Source organism: Perissodus microlepis, chromosome 5, assembly GCF_051167445.1.
Source record: "Perissodus microlepis isolate ML-2025 ecotype Zambia chromosome 5, ASM5116744v1, whole genome shotgun sequence".
In the NCBI taxonomy this organism is placed as follows: Eukaryota; Metazoa; Chordata; class Actinopteri; order Cichliformes; family Cichlidae; genus Perissodus; species Perissodus microlepis.
In genome coordinates this window covers 32,467,966-32,493,280 of record NC_140465.1, presented here as the reverse complement: position 1 = coordinate 32,493,280, position 25,315 = coordinate 32,467,966, and the positions used below count along the sequence as shown (strand labels likewise).

Sequence of the window (25,315 nt, the reverse complement as noted above, 5' to 3'; positions counted from 1 at the left end):
GTTTAAATAAGGCAGTTGTGAGTAAAAGCAGGTATCTTTTTGCTCTCTTCCTCTTTTCTGACAGCCTTTCTCTTGACTTAGTGGAATTGTGGCTTGTTGGTCTGGTGGAGAAGATCCATGCACACACAAAAAAATTGTGTTTGGCTCTTTCTGAATTACTTGACTAGTCCCTGAAAGAGAGGGTCCTTTGTTGGCTTCCTCCGGGACTGCCCTTGAAAGGCTCCTATTGTGTGGTAAACACTATGATATAATGCAAGTGGATTTAATAGATTTAATGGAACAAGCAGATGTGGTTTTCAAGTCTTCATGTGATAAGTAGCTGTCTGTTTCAGGTGATCAGAACCACACCTGAAAGAAATGAAATAATATATGAATGATGTGGCATTCTAAAATCATGCAAAGCTCTGACTCTGTGTTAATACTCGTGTGGAGACAAAAATCAACACAATTGATTTGTGCATGATTTAAGTGCGATTTGATATCTCATTTGTTATATTTCACTTGATCTTCCATATTGTTGTGTTGTAAGTCAAGGTTAGGCAGAGTGGGGGCTGCTGAATGTCAGCGACGTGTTAGCTTTGTTTTCATTGTGTTAACAGGAGCACAATGGTACGATTGTCTGGCCATCTGAAACCATACACCTACCCAGAGCTTTCGGGGGTCAGAGGTGGGGGAGATGTGTGTGCCTTTAGTCCAGTGAACCATGCATTTTGAAAAAGCCAGAAACAGAAGAGTAATCCATCCAGCAAACCATCAAAAACATTCTGCTTCACTGTCCTGCACATATACCAGATTTGCTCATCCTGAAAAATGTTCTCATCTTCCAGATACAAATTATGCCCCCCCCCCCCCCATGTTGCTTTCTAATCAGTTATGCATTATTTTAAGATGTCATTTGAAAAGTGGCATGCTTCTTGAAGCCCCTCAACGTGATGGACAAGATCATAAAGCTGAGCAATAAACCTGAGATAAATGTTATATCTTAACACTGATAGAGGCAATTAAGTCCATCATAAGAGAGAGAGGGAACACTCTCCTCAGGAGACTCATTCACTTGCATGGTTTAACATGATCCCCAGCTAAATGCCTTATTTTATTTCTCCTCTCAGCTCACAGCTTACAGTCGAGCACAAATTGAGCTGATTTTTTTTTTCTTCTTCGCAGAATTTGGTCGTTCTGTCTGGTCTGCCCTTTTCTGTCTACCATCATGTCTCTCTCTCTGCCGCTCCCTTTGGCTCTCTCCTCCCCACTTCAATGTATTTGTCATGGTAATGTAAAAAATCTCAGCTGCTTCAATTCATTTCGTGCTCTTTCAGTCGAGAAAGAAGGGCAATTCTGTTTCTCCTCACTAGTTTCTGTGTTAAGGCTCTCAGGTAATGAAGACCACATTTCATCTGCATGCAGTTATATGACTGGGCGTGGCTGAGCAGGTCTGTTATGGGAAAATAAATATTATGAAAGGGCTAACTTCGTTATCTTTATCACACTGGGATCAATGTGTGTGTTATGGAACAGGAGACAGTGCACAAACACAAAGGCCAGTATGCAGAATGCATACATCCAGCTCTTAAAACATAATGCACCCACGCTCATGTCGTATGTGTGTGCGAACATACAAACCAGAGAAGCCCATATATGTAGCAGCAGAGCTATCCACACGTGAACACATGCAGTCCAATACTGCTTTATATCACACCATCCCACTTATTTTCTGCACTTTGGTTATGTCTGTATGCCTGTGTGCGTTAATGTTTGTGTGTCTGTTTGCATGTATATGTGCCTGCCAGTGAGTCATTGAATGCTCTAATGACCACAGTCCTGACACAGGTATTTTGACTGCTGCCTCTTTCCATCGGCACATTGACTGACATGCGATTAGTTACGCTGGCGTGGAAAACTAGGGAGGCTCATGCTGTAACCCTGAAAAAGACTGGGAGGAGGGTAAAGTCCTCTTCTCCACATCTCTGCTGTTTCATCTTTCTGTAAATTTAAAACATCTCTGGCTGCATTTAAGGGTTCTGTTATTTTGTATTCAGTACATACTGGAAAGCACGGCTGGGCTCACAGTAACCTTATGAGAAAACCATCGAGATCAATACAGGTTAGCAGGACAGTAGGAAAGAACGTTGTGTAGTTATATAGTAACAGTAGTTGGGATTTGCTATAAAACTGATCTCAAAATGGTTAGTGAGTTGACCATGTACCAATTAAACTTAAGGAATCCATTTAAGTAAATGGATAAAAAAAAAAAACCCTGAGTCCAACATATTGAGGCTGTACAGATTTTAATTTTGGGTAAAAGAGAGCTTTCATATCTAAGCAGTACTCAGCACTGGCGAATACTTTTCAGCATAGTCCGACCAGTATTTTGGCAGCCCAATGTTATTGGCCACTGTCAGCTAATTGCCAGTTATTGGTATCAGCTTTTTAAACACCTGATAAATGAAAAATAAATGTCTGTAAAGAACAGACAGGAGAAACACCCCTCATCTGTGTTATAAGTTGATATTGCCTAGAGGAACACTCTACAACTTTCATAATGACAACAAGTGTTTGGAACGCCACAAACACAACAACCACCTGATCAAAGCAGAGTCTGGGACAGTGTAAATGAATAAATAGATAACCACACATGACAAATGAGGTGAAAAACTGTTTCTGACATAAAGGACATAAATATCAGCCTATGTATCACATTTTTAAATCACCAAGTATCGGTATGAATATAGGTCTTAAAATCAGCCCTATATCTGTCGAGCTCTGTCGAGTTCTTATTTGTTCATTACTGATTTGATTTAGTTGAATTTTAGCATAAAACTTGTTGACCCTTTTTTAAGTTCTGTAAACATTAAAAAAATGTTTGTGACATTTAACCATTGGGTACAAATGGTATGACAATGCAGTTGTTTTTGGACAGTGATTGTGGTGAAAAATACAAATATTTATTCTTGTCTATGAATTAGAATAATCTCAGTTCCTACTCCTCCATCTGCTTCCCAGTGCTACATGAAAACGTGATGTTTTACTTGCATCCTCAATATAATCTATGCTTATCTTAACAAAAAACATAAATATTTAAAGTACATTAATACAGATTTATATATCTACTATAAAATATAAAATTACTTGCTATAAACCTGAAATATGACAGAGAACTGATACTGTGAAAGATCATTATCCATTTGCATTCATTCCATCGAACATAACAAATAAAGGCAAATATAATTTATTCCTTACAGAAGATTACTGTATCTACTATCCATTAAAAAACAAATCCAGTGTTATTTAAAAGTTAAAAAAAATCCTAAATCTCATTTATCCCATATAAAAATATTATTTAATGAATGGATGAAACTAGATTAAACTAAAGGTGTGAATCCATGTTTGAAGGCTTTGCAAAACTCAGTTTCTGATATGCTGCGTTTCAGTCAACTGTTCTATAACCTCTGCAACTGTGGTGCACTTCCTGCATCAAACTGACATTGGTTTGGCTTTACGCAAACACAAAGTTATTTATAGCATCTCTCCCACTTTATTTTCTCCCTCCCATTCTCTCCCTCGCTCTCTATTTGCATTTCTGCTATGCAAACAAGAAACTGGTGTCAGCTGCATCAGTTCTACAGGCCTAACTTGTCCCTTTTCTTTCTCAAGCCTCAATCTTTTTCAAAAATTTTCTCCCCTTCTGTCTCCCTGTAGCTTTCTACCTCTCCCAACTTCACCCTGTTTTTCCTCCTCCCTTCAACCTCTCTCTCTCTGTCTGTGTTTTCCTTTGCTCAATTGTTTTGCTGTAGATTTGACCGCTATGATTAATGACCTCGAAGCCACAGGAAAGCAAACACAGAGAGACACGACATGCATGCTGTTCTTTTACAAACCTCCCTTTTTCCTCATATATCCGCTACTTCTATGTTCACACATTATGACTTCTAGGGAAAACATCTTTGAATTAAGAGTCAGATTATACAAAGTCAAGATTTGGTATACTTTTCAACTTATTTTTCCTTTATTTTCATCCCTTATTTCCTGATTACTTTAGTAGATTAAATGTTTGCCAAAGGCCTTTATTATAATGAATTACGTGTTTTTTAGCATCATCTACTCTAACGTCAGAGCCCTTGTCTGTCTTCTCTCTGTTTGAAATGAGGAAATGAATCTCAGTGGTCAGTTAAAGGTCTTGGAGGCTAGCAGTCAGAGGTCAGTGGTTAGAGATAAGCATCAAATTAGGCCCTCAGAGTCTTGGTCAAGTACACTTCAGCTAGGTGCTTGGCTGAACGAAGCTCATTCAGAAAGATTAGAATTGAGTTTGGCCTTTAATAAAACAAAAGAAAAGGTATGCAAGAGCAGCTGGTTAGCTTAGCGTAGCATAAAGACAGGACACAGTCTCATCTAAAGAAATAATTGCTGCTAAAACTTCTTGTCCTTACTTCTTTCTAAACAAATAAAATGTAATGAGATAATGTGTTAACTGGTAGGTTTTCTAACCCTTTTTTAAAGGTCTTTACTCAGATGAGCTGGTTCCTCAGCCAAGTGAATCTAATTGCCTGTTTTTTAAATTATTGTCATCAATTTGGTGTCGAGACAGGAGAATGGTATTGGTGGTTTCATCTATGTCTAGGCAAGAAAGGGAGTAATTTCGTTTCACAAAAGGTAAAATCATTCCTTTTGACGTACTCCAGATTAGAGTGAGAGCATTAAATAAAAATCAGCACAGCATGACAACCGAGGTTTGTAAAAACTGTGTGCACAGTACACTCACCAGTTGTTAACCTCACAGTACCAGGAAATGATTATTTTTACCTTTTCCTCTGATTTTAGATGGTGTTTATTATTTTAACAGCTCTGCCCTTGGAGACTCCTCCCATTGTGTAGCAAGAGCACAGTTGCAGACCTTAGTTTGCTCCTTTGACATTTGATATAATTGTTTTGCACTTACCCTGTTTTGGTCATTGAGATCTGGTTTGCAGTTGTGAAAATAAACTATTCTAAGACACCATGACATCTAGCACAATGTGAGTAGGACAGCATGTAAAATCATTCTCCAAGAGCAAGAAAGTGATTGTATTTTCATTGCAGAATACAATGATTGTTCCTTCTGCAAACTAATAGTGCTATCAGGCAGAAATTATTGCACTAGAAGTAACAGTTCCATCAGAGGCTGAATGATAACATGGAAATGGAACTGGGGCTTCGAATTGAATAATGTTGCAAGGAATTGCCTTTGTACTTTGGTTTGTTTGTTGCCCTCAATGTGTTATGTATGAAGATGGAAATAAATGTTAATGAAAACTGTGCTGGAGTTGAATCTGAGTATAACTTAAATGGAAATATTGGAATGTTAAGGGAAAAAAATCCCAGAATTGATAAAAAGAACAAGTGATTTGCATAAATTGGTCCCTGCAATACTTTGCATGTGGTGAAAAATTGCTACAATAAGACCTGGGTCCATTTTCAGTCACCATGCCAGAGCTTGAGAAACACCCTCCCACTCTGACTCACTGTAGGCACAAACCAGTCACGTTATTTGACCTTACAGTAGCAACAGTAATTCATCTCGGCCACTACTAGCTGTCTTGAGGTGTGTTTTGTTTTCTCATAAATGGTTGGTGCCAAATAGTGTCATACAGAGAGGGAGGGAAGGCCTCTGGGAGAGTGTGAGCGAGCGTGCGTGTGTGTGAATGTGTGCACATGTTTATATGACCGTGTCTTTCGAGCTGCGGCCTCTGGCTGTGACCCCAGTGTTAATCACTGTACAGCCAGAACAACCACAGGCTTCTGTCGCCACTACTGCAGCTACAGCCCTTCTCCTCTCCTCCTTTATGTCAGTGTCATTCATGCTCCCTGTGCTAGCTTAACTAGCAAAGTGCAGAACAAGCTAAAGGCTGTTCTCTTTGTGTGTATTACTAAATAGGTGGCAGGGTTGGTAAAAATGTTGGCTTGGGATGTTTTTTGTCATGTTTTTCATGTTGTTTTGGGTTATTAGTGTATTACGTGACAGGCTGGTGTTATATCATAATTTGATAAATGTGATAATGTTTTGCTTTACATTTATGATTTTTTATTTGCAAATATAACAAGCAATATAAACAAAGACGATCAGCAACTTGTGGGTCTGAAAGATTTGCAAGTATGCAGAAGTGCCAAAAAGTGTACTTCTTAAAATGTCCACTTGAGGCTGGTTCCCAAAGCAGGTCAGTCCCCACAGACTGAAACTGTGAAACTGGTTAAATAACAAGTTTAACGGCAGAGAACGTAAGTGACCTTGTTTGTGATGTCGGTGCCTTTTAGATAGTTTTTAATGCAATGATCTGAATTTTTCTGACAGTGTGGTTAGTTGTACAAACAGACTATACAAGTTTTGTTCCACATTCTTTGAATTAAGGGTGTGGCGGTTAACACTATCACCTGTTATCAAGTAAGTCCTGGGTTTGAATCCACTGGCCGGCTGGGGCCTTTCTAGGTGAAGTTTACATGTTCTCCCACAGTCCAAAGACATGGATGTTAGATTCATTGGTGATTCTACATTGGACTTAGGTGTAAATGGTTGTTTGTGTCTCTGTTTTAAAAGTGCAGTAGATTGGCGACCTGTCAAGGTTGCACGCTGCCTCTTGCCCCATGACAGCTGGGGTAGGTTCCAGCCTAACTGCCAGTCTGAATTAGATAAGCAGAATATGGATGGATGGACTTGCAATTAATTAGCAGACCTGTGCATCTCACACATATATTCTAATGATGCAGCTTGGGTAGCACTCGAGTCTCTTGTCCTGACGTAGTGAATTCTGGCTCTAAAAAGCACATAGATGGCAGTGATCATAGTGCTAAAGCTGAAGCTTCAAAGTGGGGCTAAAAAACAATTGGTAATTTCATGGTATCTACATCTTTTTGTTTTTTAAATGTAATTCCATGTGAAAAACTTGTCTCATCTTAACAGAGTGTGATCTTAACAGAAGTATTTTTTAATGCTTGTCTTTGTTAACATTTAAACTAGAAACTCCTGTACTTGTTCAAGCAGACGTTCTAGCACAGTAGATCAGTTTCTTTATTAATACTACGTAATAGCTGACTTACAAAGGTTATTTACTGCCATCAGTGCTGCCTTTGATTAACCTTTCATGCTTACAAATCAGCACCTACAGAGCCTCAGAGGCTTGCAAAACAATATACTAATAATGGCAGTACTAGCAGGCTAATGTTGAGAAAGACATAGATGACTGATGTTGCACTAAATGCAAATGTTAATTTAACACAAATCAACATTTGTTAATTTGCATTAAATACATGCAGTGGTTGATGATGGCAATGTCATTAAGTAAAAAAATAACCTAATGATGGTGGTAGAGCAAAACTCCCCAGAGGGACAATCCCCGAATATTAGATATTTGTACTTTATTTTATGAAAATATGTCCCATACATGTTAAACTATTTAAAAGTGGTGGACTCACTGACCAACCAACAGACCGTTTCATTCTAGAGCGATTGGAAAGAAAATGAAAAAAACTTTTCTTTAGTAGATATGAATGTGCAAGAATGACTGACTGAACCAACTGGGTAGTCAACTAACTAGACATCGGTGGCTGCAGTTGCGATTATTACTCTGTTGTGCCTTTGTTGCTTCATGACACACGGAGAATAATGGCAGTTAGGTGTGCATAACACTTACAAACACACACTCAGGCTGTAGGCAAGCTAAGAGGAAGAGTGTGAGTTACACAAGCTTTGACAGGGCCTAATTATACAAGTCTCTAATGAACTGTAATTACTGACATTCACTGGAGCATCGAGGTCTATTGCAGTCATTAGGCTGCAGTGTTACACTCTTTCTGTATCGGCACTGACTGACAGAATTTCTTTTTTTTTTAATCCCTTTTGTGATCTGTTGGCCTCTGCTTCACTGTTTTCTCATCTCTCTCTCTCTCACTCCCTGTGTCTCTGCACTACAGTTTGATGGTGACAACATGTACATGAACGAAAACAATCACGAGTTCCTCGCGCCAAACCAGGTGAGTCCAAATTTCTAATAATGGAAGACCTTAAATAGTCTTGAAGCCATTTTTCTTTCACTGTTGTCAACTTTTGTTGAAATGTACAATAAGTTGCTGTTACTGAAAGGAACCACACACTTATGTGACATAAGCTGAAAGCAAGTGGACTAAAGATATTTTATTCTTTTTTAGACTCACAGATATGCCACACAGAACATGCTATATTCTATATGTTGCATGCAAACAAATAAAATGATGTCACAATCATTCAAAGAGCAATTAACAGTAAAATTGGTAATGTAGTAATAAATGCAACATTTTTACATATGTACTTGACAATGAAATTTATAGACTACTTAATGTGCTTATTCAAATGCCTCTTTTAAAATTAAGCACTGTAAGCACATTTTTTAAAGAACTGTATTCTTGAAATATAAGACATGATGTTTATTAAATATATGATTGGTTACTTCATAATATAAAACATAAAACATTGTCTTTTATAAGTTGAAGCTGAACACTGCTGCTACGTTTATAGTGCAGTAGGCACTGGGTTAGCAATTCATCACAGTACTAACCTATCATGATTAGATTTCTGCTAAGTACACAGAAACCAGAGAAGCTAAACCAGTGAAACTATGCAAATTTCCCATAAAAAGAGCGTTGACCTTACTGTAAAGTGACAGAGTCGTCATACAATTTTACTTCCCTATATTCCTGATATTCAGTCATTCTCTTTGCACAGAATTTTGGCAAAAGCCGACATAAAGAAATGTTTTGGCTTCATTACAAAGAATTTATTAAGTTAGAATGGACGAGTCGCTGCTCTTCTACGGCACATGGCAACCCTGCCAGATACACTGTAGCACAGCTGGTCATGAACAACTGGGAGACCATATGGTTGTGTTTGGACAGGGGGATTTGTGGAGTTTGGGAATAAGCCCATCTGACATACACAGGGGAGCGGGGAATTTGTCCCTGTCAATTGCAATTATTAAAACCAACCCGTAGGCTACAGTAGTTCTGTGTTTCAGTTGCATTTGCTTTTTTGCTAAATTTCTTAATGCTCTGGTTTGTTAAGGTTTGGCTTATGGCCCAGAGTAGGACACAGAGCTGCTTGTGTTGTCATTTCTACACATGTAAAGTTAATTCAGAAGGCTCAGACTATTAGGACTGCCACAAAGTCATTTTAAGTGGGACAGCGCTGTTATTTGACAGATTTGTCATGCAGATACTTCACTTTCTAAAAAACTGCTAACCACTGCTTTTATCAGTTAATTTCATATAGCACATGTGGCTTTACTGTCGTGCTGATTGACTGATTAGACATCAGCACCAGTTACTGATGGGTGGGTGAAGCATTGCGGTTTGTTAGAGAAGACAAGAGTGAGCGGCAGATAGGTAGAAAACAGGGAAGCAGGAGACAAAGAGACAGAGGGAAATAGCGTGAAAGACGGTGATAGGATGAGAGACGATTTTGCTTTGCTCTGTGTTATACTTTGTTTACTCAAGATCCCCTCACATTTGACATGTGCCTTGCTCTATTCTCCGCTTCACCAAGTTTAGCCTCTCGTTCCCTCTGACAGCTAGAATCAGGGAGGCCTAAGGGGTGGACACACACTCTGACAACAAAACATAGAGATGGGAAAATCCAAAAATCACTGATCTGCACCTCTTTAGCTGTGCTACATTTTTTATCCAAGCAGATTTTTAAATAGTGCGATCACGCTGGAAAAAAGTCACTGTAAATAAAGGTTGAGGGCACCTTTGTTGAGACGACTCACTGAACTTTGTCAATTTGAATAATCGTCACTAACCCATTCTACTTACTCTCACATTACAGCACACACAAAATGTAACCTCACTCGTTTTATGCATTAACCTTTCAATTAATTATTTCATTGTAATGTTCTCAAACTACCACTCGGTAGCTCATTTTCATCATGCATTTCACATCAACGACATCATAAGCACTAATAAAGGGATTTTTTTATATCCATGCATGCTTTCTGTTTCAGTGTTTAGTCACTAAATTTGGAACAAAGCCGCAGTTTGATTGACATTATCAAAACATGTTTTGATAAAGTGCAATCATTTCTTGCACTAATGCGACACGAAAAATACAATTCTATACCTGCTAGTATATGCTTCGTGTTCCTCAGAAGTAACGGCATTAACGCTCGTGCTGTTTGCAAGTGTTTAGGTAAAACAAGACTTATCCTTTATTAATTAGTGTTATTCTTACAGAACAGTTGGGTGCGGTATACAGCAGTGAGCTCTGCTATTCTCAGTATGTTCTATCTCGAACTTAAACTAATCATACTGCCTAAAGCTGACTTTTCTGTGGTTGCTGCTTTATTATCTCCCTCAACTTATCTTTCACCCATTTTCTCTGACTCCCCCTCTTTTGCTCTTTTGCTCACTGTTTCTCTTTTTCAGTCTCTACCCCCGTTGCATTTAAATGCATTTGGGTCAGCAGTTCTGCCTCGAAACTCTGTGAAGAGTGTGTTTTTCAGTGCTCGGCTTTCTCTCACTTCGGTTTCACCATGTAATTGCTCTATTTAACGTGGCTTACCTATATGAATTAATTTTCTATATGTCTTGCACATTCATATAGGTCATTCACAGGGTGCTGGTGAGTAAATCTGGCAACGCAACCTTATCAGACTGTTCAGTGCTTAGATGGGCACGTTCTAGTGATGAGTCACAAGGAAATGGGGTCAGTGCCATTGTCATATCGATGTTCCCATGAGCATCGCTGTCTGACCCTCCTTAGTTCTCTGTAGAGTTTCTTTTCCCCCCAAGCAGAGTGACAAAGTGTTAGTGATTCAATGACAAGGTCATGGACCCTGGTCTTAGCATCAACAAGCTCTTTGTCTGCCCCTGTGGCCACTGGCCATTGTCCTGGCATCATTGTAGAAAAGAGTAACCAACGAGAAGAAGCTCTGGTATTTCCTAGTGTTGTAACAGAGGTTTGAACTGAGAAAATCTCCACAGTGGCAAGGATTAGAGCACCTCCTAAGTAGAGAGGCTTTTGTATCATAAAGGTCTTAGTAGACCAGATCACCTGAGGTAAGATTCCTCTCGCTATAGCTAAACAGAGCAGTGCGAAGCGACACGATCAAAGATAATGCACTGTGAGAGATTCCTTCTCATAGCTCCACAGCAAAGTGAAAGAAACAGTATATACTTCATCAGCACTTTACCTTGACAATGTTTTCTTTTGATGTCTTTCTCCCTGACTTATGAATTAATTTAGCAGAACTGCTGTTTGAGAGAAATATGTCACAGAAAAGAGAACACGAGGAGGAAATGGAAGGGGGAGGGGTGGAGATGGAGAAACTGCACAGGGGAATAATTCGGCTAATGGAGTGACTGTTTGGATATTCAGCAGAAGTAGGAATGGAGATTATGATCTCGCAATTAGCGTAACAAGGTTTTATTGATTGGCTGCTGCTGTAGCGTCTTTACTGCCAAGACTCTGCATGTGGCTTTAACATGCACAGTGTGTGTAGCCCAGCCAGTCACACTAGTTCTACTACTACACCACTACCAGAGCAGAATCTAGCTCGGCGTTACCATCGAGCCACGGCCATTTCCTGATCATCAAAGCTGAAATATTATGGATTGTCGAGTTGAAAGGGTCTGTTTGAATGCCTGATGATAAAGTGGACTACATTTGCATTTTCCGCTCACTTTTAAGTTAATGCATTGCCCTCCTTCCCCTTTGAGTGAAAAGCAGGTATAAAAAGGCAGCTTCTGATAGCGAGCAATTTGAAAGTTTGTCTGCCTGTTTTACATGCTCGGAGTTCGAATGATGTTTTCATGGTAAGTTTGATGCAATTTCTCATCTCACTTACTATTTTGTAGCTCATTGCTGGCAAGGATTATGGAAGTCCCATGGGTGTTGTAATTGTAATTAGAGAGGTGACTGCCAACAGCAGATCTGTTAGACATGTTAGACATGGAGAACTAGACAAAGATCGATGGAAATATTTTTATTTTTGTTTGGTTGGGTTTTTTTTTTAGGACAGTCAGCAGCTGTGAACATCATTATGTTTATTAAACAAGTTGTCAGATTAAACTCATAATGGGGCTTTTGTGTGATTTTTTTTCATCTCGTGTTTAATGAGAGATTTATTGGCATAAGAGCTCTTGTTAACAGATCTGAACAGATATGCCTGTCACATATTCTGGTGCTTAAACTTGCAGGAACTCCCCCCTTATGAATATGATTAAGTCCTTCTCTAAAGCTCCCTTGTGTCTCTCATCTTCCACCATATGTTTCTGATGAGCCATTGTAGAACATGATCCCATAGTCTTTTATGTCCAACCTTTGACAAATCTATCACCTCTTCCCTCTATGCTCTGAATTAAAGGCCCATTCCACCTTTCCAGTTTAGATGAATAATTCTCTTGTTTGGCAGCAGCCCAAAGCCCAGCCAGCATGTCTGGAACCTTGGTGGAGCCTGATTGGTCCGGTTCAGTCGTGTGTGACTGACAGGAAGCCTGCTGATTGGGGGAGACCGTATCTTTGGATCGTTGCACTGATTAAAGCCTCTCGGCAGCATTTTGTACACTCCCGCCGTTCGGGGTCCCCCCACTAGCGCCCTGGCACTGCTGGTCTGAATTACAGCTTGGTCGCATTAGTCTGATTTACAGCTTCCTCCTGCTGTTTAGATTGGAGTTGGGTACCAGAATGGCAGGCTCCTCCTCTACTACACTTCCACCTGCCCCCTCCTCTTCCTATTGATTCCCCTACTTTGTGCTAAACCCTCTACCCATCACCCCAATATCTCTAACCCTTTTTCTGCTGCCTCTTTTATCCCACCTCACCTGGTTTACTTTCCTTTTGAATCTCAATCCTCTACTAGTTCTTCTAGGTCACCATTTTTTTCTTCCCCGATCCCTCAATTTTGCTTTTTTTTGCCTTCATTCCACTTCCCAATAAATTGTCCTCATACTCCATGTACACCCTTGTACTTGTCCTTCTTTTCAAATGTCCCTCTAACCTCTGACAACATCCCTTTACCTTTCCTACCCAGCAGATCTCCCTCTCGCTCTTTCTCCCTTTCACTCCCTCACTGCATCTTTTGTGAAAATGAAAACAAAGAGCAGCCTGCCAAAATATTTCTATAGCCATTCGCTGACGAAGCAGGGAGCGGAGACAAAGCAAAAAGATGTGCAGGCATATTTGTCGCGGCAGCAGAAAGATGGAAAGCTCTGTCCCCGTGGCCTTTTTACAGTCATTTGGAAACTCCCCACCTCTCTCTCCTCTCTCTCTTGCCCTGTTTAAAAGCCCTCTGTTTGAAATACTCATCTGACATGGCATTATATATAAATGCACAGCTGTGTATTTGTATAAGGGCCTCGCTCTGCTAAGCTGTCCGTCCCCATGTTGCCCTAGGTGATCAGATGAAACTAATGCGATTCAACTTTAATGTGTTTCTGCAGGCCTTTCACCCAACTGGATAAAACAATAAGGAACAAACACCCACTCTTGCTAGGGCATAATAGAAATTGGGAAATGCAGTGTCTAGTCAGCCTTTTCATAACTGTTTTTTTTATTTGTATTTATTCATTTATTTTAAATTTTTTAGTAAAGTTTCCCATGAATTGGTTTTTCCTCACGGCTGTGAAAAAAGGTTATGGGTTATTATAGAGGAAAATATACCATTCAGCCACAATTCATTAGCAAAATACCTGGTTAATTATTGATGCAATATCTTCAAGGTATGAAAAAAGCCCAGACTTGCTATCGATCTATGTTGACTTATTTCCTGTGCTTAGAGAAAGTAGAAATGAGGTGGTACAATTTCTCTTATTAAACTAGTTAAACAGTGCACCGCAAAAATGTTGGTACAAAGCCTAAGGCAAAAAGGCTTTTATAGTTTTATATTAAATGTATTTGTTAGTTGGTTTTATCCCTCTATGTAGTGCTGTAGGGTGGGGTTATAGGAAACACAGTGGGCAAGAGCAGAACACAGACCGCAAAAGCCAGCACACAATCTAACCCTCTCTGTAAAAATGTACAGCGGATTGACTGGACAACAAGACACAGGTGGGAGCACTGCACTGGGGCCATAATTAACCACCCCACACTCACTGTTCTCAATGAGGGAAATTACAAAGGAAGGAAGATAAAGACAGGAAGTAAATACAAAAACATGACACACGATAGCTATCAAAGTAAAACAGCCAAAAGACAAATAATAAGGATGCACTAAGACAGGTTAACAAAGAAAGCACCAAGACATGGATGAGATAGAGGAAGGAGAAAACAGGGAAACACTGAGATACTGGACACGAAAGAACATTAGAAGAAAATTAGAAACTCTGGAAAGAGAGACGCATTCAAATATAAACTGATTACTCAACAAAAACCCTAGATCACTTTGGTTATCGCAAATACTCCCATACACAATGACTAATATGCAGAGAAACTAACAGAGGAAAGTTGGACTGGGCGTGTTAGGTATTGTAGATAAATATTCAAATCATTATTTTTTTTTAACTCATGGTAGTCCCAGAAGTTAAGTACAAATAAAAAGATACATTTATTTGACAGTTTAACTATTACTTTAATTACATGCAGTTCACTACACCCGTAGCTGCCGACAGCGATGGTCAAGCTCTGACTGTTGTATATAAACAACTTAGCTGTAAAACTGTGGCTCTATTCATAACTTTATTCATAAATAATTAAGCTACTGTTATTGCGCTTTATGCATGAATGTTGGATTTAGTTTACTTTATGACTCTGCAGAGACTTAATGAACTCCTGCAAAGATCTGTGAGCAACTAATATCATTTTAGCTCCTGTTAATACTTTGTCACATCAGAATATAGAACCAAACACCTGACAGCACTAAACATAACCTTGTTTTGTCTTGTGCAATGTTTATGGAACAGTATGTGCCGTGATCTAGCAATAGGCTTGATGTTCAAATTCTGTCCTGCAAGCATTTTCAACTTGAGTGTTTTTCATAAGGGAGGAGCTTTGATGCTTGCCTTGATTTTGTTGCAAGATTTGTTTAGTCAGCATGATAGCATTAGACTGATAGTGAAAGCATGTGGCATGTAATGAGAACTGGAAACACTGTACTAATCTGGGTTAGCACTGAACCAAACATACTTAAAAGAATAACTTCTATATCTAAATTTGTTGCCAACTTATGACCAAGAATTAGTATTCACATTAGCATCTCGTTGGGGTTGCACACATTAACAGTACAGCTTGCTAAGAGTGACTATGCTAATATCCTGAGGTTTAATTAATATAAATAAACTGGCATAAAGCTTATGATAGCTGCTTGAGCTGATATGTGTTGATGTTGTTTTTGGATCAACATACTTAATGTTGGTCAAGGTTCAATATTGCACGTGACCAGTTCTGAGTGGAGATCAGCAGTTTTTTGTTTTTTTCATGTCACAAAACTATGACATCATATGGTAGCAATGTGATTGGTAACTCGTAGTGCTGAACCTGGACCAACATTAGTTATTAATGATCCAGGGACAACACTGACACAGGTACACCTAAGATAGGCACCATGTTAATTTAGTGCATACAGTAGCTCACAATTATTAGATAAGCCTGAATGTTTGCTCTTAGTGTATTTTGTCATGTAATTGGCAAAATTGTTGCTTGATGGCATATTAATGGATTAAAAGCCTGTAGTTATCAGAGTATACTTCAGAGTCAAGATACATGAAAACCATCATCAGAGACATTGAATACAGTAGAATCCTGAATTGAAACCTATGGGAGAGTTTGTTAATAGCAGAGGTGGTGGTAGAAGTATAACTGAGGGTGGGAAAAGAAGCTTTTTAAGAGTTAAAGTTGAGGTAAAGTTGGCTATTGGATTTTTTAAAATTCAGTTTTATTACCTGGCAACCACTAAAATTAAAGTAAATTAAGATAATGAGTCAAAAAAGAATAAACACCCAGAGGCGTTTCAAGATGGCTGCCCAGTGGCAAGACTTAACGGGAGTTGGTGTAATCTCTCTTATCTAATATTGAAGAAACAAAAGAATAAAAAAATAAAAACAAACAATCAAATGACTTGAGGCTGTGTTAGAGAAACTCTAGGAGCTCACCAAAATCAGGTAGCTGTCTTCTGGATCGACTGACTGACCGGCACAAAGCCTAGTTAAGGTTAGCATGTTCTTGTGTACATGTAACTCCTTTTGTGGACACTTTGGTGATACATGAAGTATGACTTGCAGAGCAGAACTCTAGTGAGAGACAGGAAGGTTCATTGACCCTGGAGAGCTGTCTCCTCCACTCTCCTCCATTCACAACCAGCCTCTTATTAACAATGGCACCAGGAGTACGACGGTCCAGATGTTATTCTCCTGCTCCCACCAGCTGTACCAGCCTCCAATACACAGCCTCATTGACTCTGAACCAGCGAGGCAAGACACTTAAGAACACACTGACACCGGACTCACACAGAGTGTGCAATCTCTTACAGTAGGTTTTTGTTTTGAAAAGGGGATTCCTAAGAAATGTTCACAAAAGCATTTAAGAGCTGAAATGACACACACATGGACACACAAATGCCATATGCACTCTCACCCGCCACATGCTCTTTACACCCCCTTCTCCTGGTGTAGAGTTAGCAGCAGAGTTATTTGTGGGTGACAAGATCCTAACAATTCTGAGAATAATGCACATTTGTTTGGATGACTGCGCCATCAGCACTCCCTTTGTTATTTTGAACATTGTTAGAGTCAGTTTGTAAGGATCCATCAACGCTTTATTCTGCTGGGTTTTTTTTTTTTGTCCATTTACTTGTTCCTATAACAATAATTAGTTTTGTCATTCAGCCACAGTAGCACTATTGTCCACCTCCTAATAATGATTTTTGACAGCGGGCACAGAAAAGTAGATAACTGAAGAGTCATTAAAAATTAAAAAACAGTTGACTGGCTGCTGTTTTGGGCCTTGTCGAGTCTCTCTGCTTCTTTGACGTAGTCGTAACTCAGCAATACCTGTGGCTGTTGTTAAGTGTTGTTGAACAGGCGGTGGTGTGCCAATGAGAAAAGCTGAAAAGGCTCGGGTGTTTACGAGACATGGCTGCTCCCAACTTGAAGCGACAGAGGGACTCTGGAAATAATACTGTATGTGTGTCAGTATAACATTGTAATTCTAAATTCACACTGTCACACAATAAGTTTGTTTGGGATTCTAATTTGAAAAGTGGGATTCATCTCTTTCCCCATGCAGCTTGATTTTCTGCTTCTTCCTCTCCGGTTCATCCTTTCTCCTCTCGCTCTCTCCAGCCCTCTTCTCCACCCACACACACCAGTATCAACATCAGCATCACTCTAGATGACTATTGGGAAACCTGAGCTATCTTGTGCAACCATGGTTTATTTTTTCCAGCTGCATTACTGGGGATCACAGTTTTCACTGTATGGCATCTGCATGTCATTACCACAACAGGGTCCTGAACTCTTTCTGTGTTTCCAACAGCAAATACAGATATTTTCAAAAGAAATATCAGCAAACAACTCAATTTGAAACTAACATCACTTTTCTATTTTATCATATTTGACAGCTATTTAAGAAAGATTTTATTGTTGTGTGTCAATTGAAAGTTCAGCAGCAATTATGTGGTTCTTATAGTTGACAGTACTTCTCCATTAGTTATCTCTCTTGCCAATATTAAGTGTTTTTTGATAGTGAAGAAGAAATAGAGACAGCAAGAGCAAGGAGGGTCAGTAGCACATTTTTATTGGATCAAATTAATATGGAACAACCCCCCAAAAAAATATTAGCCTCAGAGGGCAGTTAGTTACTCGGCACTTCCATCCGTTTGCAGGATAAAACGAAAGCATATGAGAAACAGAAAGAAACAGAGGTTGTGTTTGTTATTTGATAAAGCCTCCCTTATAACCTCAGCATGTTGTGCAATAGCGCTGGCTCTCCTTCAACTCTGCGGCGTGCCACTTCAAATTAGTCGCTTGTGGAGAGGGTCTGCCCCATCTTTGCAAAATGCATTAGTACACCACTCAGAGCCTCATACAGCCTAGGGTTAAACACAAATTATATCATTTCTGTCATCCAATCAAATCAGAGCGACCTCTTGACCTGCGAGATGAGTCAAATGCATAATGAAATATGACATGACACAAAAGCTCTGATTCTAATCTGTTCTGACACGCGATCAGATGAGGATGACCTCCTGACCTTGACTGACAAGTGAGACGGGCACTTGGAACAGGATATATGAAGGAAGAAAAAGGGAAACTTAAAAGGAAAGGGGAGAAACACGTGCAATTAGAAAGACTGGTTTGAGTCAGTGGTAGGTTAGTTAGTAATCAGCTCAGGGTCTGGGGTGAATAGGGCCATCTGCATCTTTTGACTTTAGACAGTTGGTGCTCACCTTAATTATTCTCTCCATATTTTCCTTTCTTCCCATTTGTTTCTCCGTGGGGTTTATGTCTTTGAAAGGGTTTATTTCCTCTCTCCTCACCCTCCTGTGCCACTCATTCACTGAACACATCCCAAGTACAGCATCTCAGTCCCCAGAGTTCCTGTTATGATTTCTGAACAGTAAAATACTGACAGATAAATAAAGCAGCTGGGCTGTTTTAGAGGGAGATGAGATGACAGAGGGATGGATAGGAAGGGGGCTGATCGGGGTCTAAGGAACGTGGAATAGGGCCAGAACTATTGGGGCTTCACAAGGGACAGAGCTGAATGGGCAAGCCAAGAGAGGAAGAGGAAAGTGAAGGTGTAGGGTGGCTGTAACTGGATCTCCTGCCCATTTCCATTCCCACTCTTGTAAGATATAGTAGCAGAGGAACAGCTATGGCTTTAATTAAGCCTGAGTTGAAGGAAAGAGATGGATAGATTAAAGAAGACGCTAAGAGAAACAAGAAAGGGTATCAACAACAGCAAGCCAAGAGTTCACGGCTCTTAGATTATGTGTTTGAAAATAACTGATCTCTGTTGTCAGACAAGCATTATTTGCCTTTCCTGTATTATATTAAAACAAGAGCTTTGTGTACACTAGTAAACAGGATCATTTTTGAATATACAGTATAAGCCTCCTTTTGCGAGAGCAGTGACAGAGGGAATAAAAAAGTTGATGCTCTTAAAGTCATCCCAAAGATAAATCCACTGTTTTCTTCATAAACCGGACTGCATGGAGTGAGAGATAACAAGGCCTGACTTGGCCTGCAGAGTGCTGCACGGTGAATTTTGGGAAGGTGTCAGAACGAAGAGTGCCAGAGGTGATGGAAGCGGTGATGTATGGGTATTTCAAGCATAAATCACTGCTTTGACAAAGCTCTTCAATAAGCAGATAAGTCCATATTAGCGGTGAGACAGATATGTCATCGTCTGTCTCTGAGCCGTCGGTCCCACCCTGTTTGCGAAACAGACGTTGACTTGGGAGGACACCGGACTCTTTCGTCCATGTGGAACGCAAGGATCCGGTCTGAAAACACAGCACTTACTGTATCACTTGATGTCATGCTAGTGGAGATATTCCCAGTCTGTGGCCCACCTGTCAAAATAATGTTTGCGTCATGAAATTCCTTTGATTTCAAGACGAAGCTAAAAAAAGCAAATATTGTGAGTACAGCTGAAAATAATGTTTAATGTCATTATTATCTTGTCATTATGTGTCAGATTTAAAATGCTAAAAAAGAATATTTAGAGTTGTCACTGAAAGAGGGCAATTAGTTAGTTATCAAAATAAACAGTAGTTTATTATCTGTCAGTTGCTGCTTAATAGCCTGATAATTTTATGCCAGAGCAACATTATGCCAGGAGGTCCAACATTATGCTATGTAATGTTGAAAAAGGCAAGTAGGTTTTAACCGAACATATGAATTGCAATTGACAGATGAGAATTTTAAAATGGATGTGCAATTTAATATTAAATGGGCGATGTCCCAAATCCTGATTTCTGCAGGCATCATAACAATAATCTAATAAGTAGAAGAATATAGAGATAATGAGCCATTAGCCACAGTCAATATCATCTCCAGAAGGCCTTGAATACTCAGGCAGTGTTACAGAGGGAGGGAGAGATCTGTGCCAAATAAAAGACAAGCTGGAAAGCTCCCCAATCAATGTTATTTTCTCTCTCAGTCCCAGACCAACTGTCTATTCATCTGTTTCTTTCAAATGAAAGGTGTGCTGGTATGTAACACTTACAGTCGAGAGATCTGTCTCTTAATTAAAATGTTACAGATTGCATTCGCTCGCACTGAAGACAACATACTGTGTATTGGAAATAATGTTCCCTATAGTGTACCGCATTGATCAGATGAGGAAAATAAAGCATGGTGAAAAATAGAGTGTTGAAAATAGAATCTGCTGCTTTTTGAAGGAGAACAGCCCCAACTATTGAAAGTAAACCAATGATGAGTACCTCAGAGGAAAAAAGGGAAAAAAACAGGGGCTGTATGTTTGAAAAGCTACTTCCATTCTAGGACACATGCTGGTCTATACGATCCATCAAATACATTGCCTTGGTTTGGATTTTACTTTCAAAGAAGAAAAGAGTATACATTAGCCAGAGTGTACATGTGGCTCTGTTCATGCAATCTCATTCTGAATAGAGGCATATGAATAATTTATCTTGCCACAATCCAACTGGGAATGTCCTTGGTATTTACATTTTATCATCAAGGGCACTGGATGAGCCTTCATAGCAATCCAACACATGACACATCTTCTGTCCTTGTCCCTCTGCACAATCAAAGGCAATAGATGGGACCAGAAAAGTGTTTCTGTAGCTTGGATGTAGATTAATTTACTGAGAAAACAAAAGATTGATAAACACACTACGTGATGACTAAGCATGGTGGTCTTTAGATTACATAGCGGTCTACTACAGTCAGAGTGAAGCACATGGTGGCTCAGAGGGACTCACACGGGGACTCACTTCACACAATAGCTCCAATGTTTACAACAGACAATTTAGTTTCCTTCCAACAATTATGAGGGAAATTGAATCTCAGGAAATGTTCGTTTTCTTGTCCATTAGACCAAACAATAACACTATCCCCAAAGGTTTACAAAAACATCTGTCTTCAAAGGACAGTCCAGAAAATTAATATCAACTTGCTTGCAGGCTATGTCAGGACAAAGTAAATCAAATTGAGGCAATCGTTTACTAAATGTTACGGCAAATGAAAAGAAAGAGAGAAAAAAGAAAGAGGATTAATTCTAAGTGTGTCTCTATACTCGTGATTCAACAGTGAAAACCTCCTGTTTTTGCCATTACGCTTAAGATGTGTGCTTTAGACTCTTCTTATTGACATTCTTATTGTTGCGAAATTAAATTTATCTCATGTGGCTTTGCGCTCGTTGCTCCACATGGGATTTAAATAGAAAAACTGTCTTGGGTTTTTTCATTCCAAGGATGTAAAATGCTTATTCATACTACTTTATCTGTAATTGATGTGCTCAAAAATTACAAAATAGGCCATTGCACTTACCTTGATACTAAAACAGGGTTGAGAGAAAAACAAGAAAAAAAGCACCCCGTATCCTTTCTTCTTCCTTCCATCTCCACATGCCCCTTATTTTCTAAAAGTATCTGTTTGAGAGATAAATGACCGCTCTGCTGCCGAGGATGACAGCCTACACAAAGATGATATTGAATTGATTTCAGAAATGTTGCAGAACTGACTGTTTGATGTATACTGCTAGACATGAATCATAAAAATTCTATTAAAAAACCCTTGAATGGCTGACACCAGAATATTATTTGTGATGATTAATTTGACTCAGTCATTACAATGGGAGTCAAGTTGGATCGTCTCAGACAAAATTGCTTTTCATTCCCCGTTGAATTTCCCTGCTATTTTTCTTTTCTTCTTGCTCTGTGCAGAACCCTGATCTGATTGGACTTACTGTGTTAGAGAGACAGCACGCAAATAGAGACTGTTGGTCTGCTATATTACTGATCGCTGAGCATTGTTTTGTTTTTTTGTTCCAAAATGAGTCGTTTAACATTTGAAGGAAAATTATACCTAATGTAGCAAAATGACAGATCAGAAGAACCTTTGTGGAATTTCTAGCTTGACAAAATAAAATAACACAATAAAGTTAATGCTTGTAATCATAATGTTTAGCATATGCAAGTACACACACACACATATATATATTCTTTTCATGTAACTTCTGGAAAAAATGTCCTTCTGTTTGTTGGAAATGAATGCAATCTACTCAAAAACAGAATTCTTTTCTTTAGTTCCCTGTTTGGGAACCATTAGATTTATTTGTGAATTTTGCAATAGTATGATTTTCTCTAAAATGTGAGTAGAGAATTGTAGTTGACTTGCCCATACCCTGTAGTTGCAGAGACACGTATGTCCAACCTTGTATAGAGCAATTTATCTTGCAACGCACCTGCTTTGTGACATTAATGATTTAGCTGCGAGTTTACATTTATGGAAGTGTTTGCTGGGCAGGGCATTCACCACTCCTGACAGCTCAAGTAGCCATTTACACTTTGCATTGTCTACTGTAGAAAAACTATAAAACACTGTATATTTCTACATTTGCAGCCTGTGTGTAATAGTCACAGGGACTTAAATTGGATTGATTTTCAGTTTTTGCTTAATGAAAACTCAGTGTATTTCACTTTATTTCTTTTTCTGTCTGTCCCACCACAGAGCTACACAGGTCAGACAGGTGGCAGTGGGGGAGGAGGAGGAGGTGGTGGCACTTCAAGTGGAAATGGAGCCGGGGACGAAGACTATGAGATCCCACCTATCACTCCACCTAACCACCCCGAACCTCCTCTTCTTCACCTGATGGAGCACGAGTCTACAGGCTACCTCGGTCACTCGTTGCCACACAATGGGCTCATCAACCCGTATTCCTACCCAGAGCTGCCCACACTTATGATGTCGAACATGCTGGGACAGGACAGCCACCTCGTATCCAGCCAAATGCCCTCGGTGAGTAGCGCACATTTATTGCACAATCACAGTAAGAAAAATATTTAATACTTGGGAGTGATGAGTGTTGGTCTTAATCTTAAACTTAACTTGTTCTGGCTCATGCCTAAAAGAAGAAATGCAAATTATGAAGCAAGCAATGTCAACACATAGGATGAAATGATGATGGAGCAAACTTTTTTTTGTAATTTTAAAGCATTTTGTGTATTTTAAGCATCAAAAATAATTTAAATATCTTAGCCTTGTACCAAGGGAAAATGCAGTTTTCAAGGCACAGTAAATGGGGCTAAGTAGGGAACTGAATGATTGTTCAGCAGTTGCCATGTCAGCTCTAATGCATGGAGAAAAGGATTGTGGGTAAATCCATCAGCATCATATCTGCCTCGACAGCAGGCATCGGTCAATCTGTCAGGCCTTCAAACATGAATACGTGCTGATTACTCCCTCAGCTCCACACAGAACTGCTCCTCTACAAATTAGCATCTCCAAACCATAATTGCATTCATGAGAACTGTTGGAAATAGAGCAGGTTACTATCACAACAAATGAGCTCTGCAAAGCTTATGCATCAAACATATGAGTAAACTGCATTAAGCAAATAATCTATTTAGCAGTTTAGCAGTATACCATGCACAGTGCCCTAAATGTGTAATATAGCTTTGAAGTTCAAATTAATGTATATATTAATAAAGATAAAAATGTCCCGTATATATGGAAAAGATGGCTGATGTTTTGATTGTAGGTCCCAAAGAAAGAACAGAAATGGTTAATAGTGCTAACGTACGATTTTTTTGTGTGACAGACGATGACAGTAACTTTAAACATTCATAGCTTTATTGATACTGACTTGTATTATAAAACAATGCAGAAATAGTAACGCATACAGCTGTGCTGTTCTAGAAAAGGAGATGTTTTCTTCTTGTTCTTTCACGGTATCATCAAGTACAAACATCAGCAGTGTGTTTTGTCTCTGGCCATGTCTCAGTATCTTTTAGTTATTCTACACAATAAAGATATATGTTATACATATGAATATCAAGGTCAGGCATATTGTGTAACGTTCGTGATAAACAGAAGACAAGCAGCAATCAAAATATTTCCCAGTAAAGATCTAAACATTCTTTGCATTACATATACTCTAATGCTGGAATACTCCCACAAGGTATTGGATTCATATGTCATTTATCTTCATATTCATTTCACATTTTGGTCATGACCTTTACTGCGGAGACATTGGTTGATTGGCCAGTCTTTCCCTTTGCAGTCAGGATATTTGTTACTGCTACAGAAGGCCACACTCTGTGGTTTTAATAGATTGAATACAGCAGGCTGGGTGATAAAAATGCATGAGATTTTAAATGTTCAACTCACACATGATGAACTTGTGTTTAAAGCACATGTAATGCAGCTCCTGGTAACCGCTAGGGAATCTGATAGCACTGGTAGATAAAATGATGCTTTTGGTTTTGAAAACAGAGATGAAAATTATTTTCAGCGCATTTTGTAAATGTTCTATGTTACATGAATTTAATTCAAATTTTGTGTGCTTTAACACATAAGCACACTAATCTGGAAAGAGGTTAAGAGACATTACACCACAGTTAAAATGATCTGTGATCTTTTGCATTTTGCAAGTAAACTCCCAAATCTTGCTACTTCTGACTTTTTATAAAAGAGCTCTTGAATACATTTGGGGATCTTTTCAGAGCTCTGCTTCAACTTCACTTCAAAAAAGCAGCATATAAAGTGAACTCTGAATTTTTTTTAATCAAATAGTCTGGCTGGCAAAACTACCAAACCGTAGCAGAGGTTCATTTGTGCTGAGAACGGAGTGTCTATTAAATTGGTGCCTCACCTTGACACAGTCTGTTGAGCAGAGTAATTAAGCAAACTCTGCAGTTCAAACATGAGTTGCTATCATTACGAATATCTCACTTGACATGGGTAGATAAATAATACAGGTTCATTCGAATTTTAATCTATTTTTGGTAGCTAAAAAACACAATGTACAGTGCAGCTGTGTCTGCTCGCATTGAACAATGTGTGTGTGTCCAAGTGTGTCTGTGCGTTTTTGTGTCTTTACTATAAACAATATATCTGCTGTTGAAATGGATCCACTACATCTGGAGGTCAGGCCTTATATTCAATCTTGAGCACATTGAAAAAAAAATCCATTAGGGTTCATCTTTCCTGCATCAGCCATTCTATTGTGGTGCTGCAGTGAGATCTGTTTTCATCAGGCAGATTCAATACGTGAGCTGGGCAATGAAAAGAGTGCAATAGAGTTGAATGAAGAAAGGAGGGGTGAGGATAGAGTGAGAGAGAGAGAGATGGAGAGAGGGAGAAAGAGAGAGCAGGGCATTGTGGGGAGGAACGCTAGAAGAAAAAAGTAACTCTT

At 39.2% G+C, this 25,315-nt stretch overlaps 1 protein-coding gene across 2 annotated transcripts in view; it reads left to right on the top strand.

Annotated features, from left to right (window-relative positions):
- The window catches only part of tox2 (TOX high mobility group box family member 2), an 86,500-nt gene that overhangs the window by 36,252 nt on the left and 24,933 nt on the right, over positions 1-25,315 (top strand). For both annotated transcript variants that reach the window (XM_084929433.1, XM_084929434.1), the window contains exons 3-4: positions 7,939-7,998; positions 22,630-22,917. In XM_084929433.1, the coding sequence (XP_084785559.1) occupies positions 7,939-7,998; positions 22,630-22,917 (348 nt within the window). The remainder of the gene's footprint in view (positions 1-7,938; positions 7,999-22,629; positions 22,918-25,315) is intronic.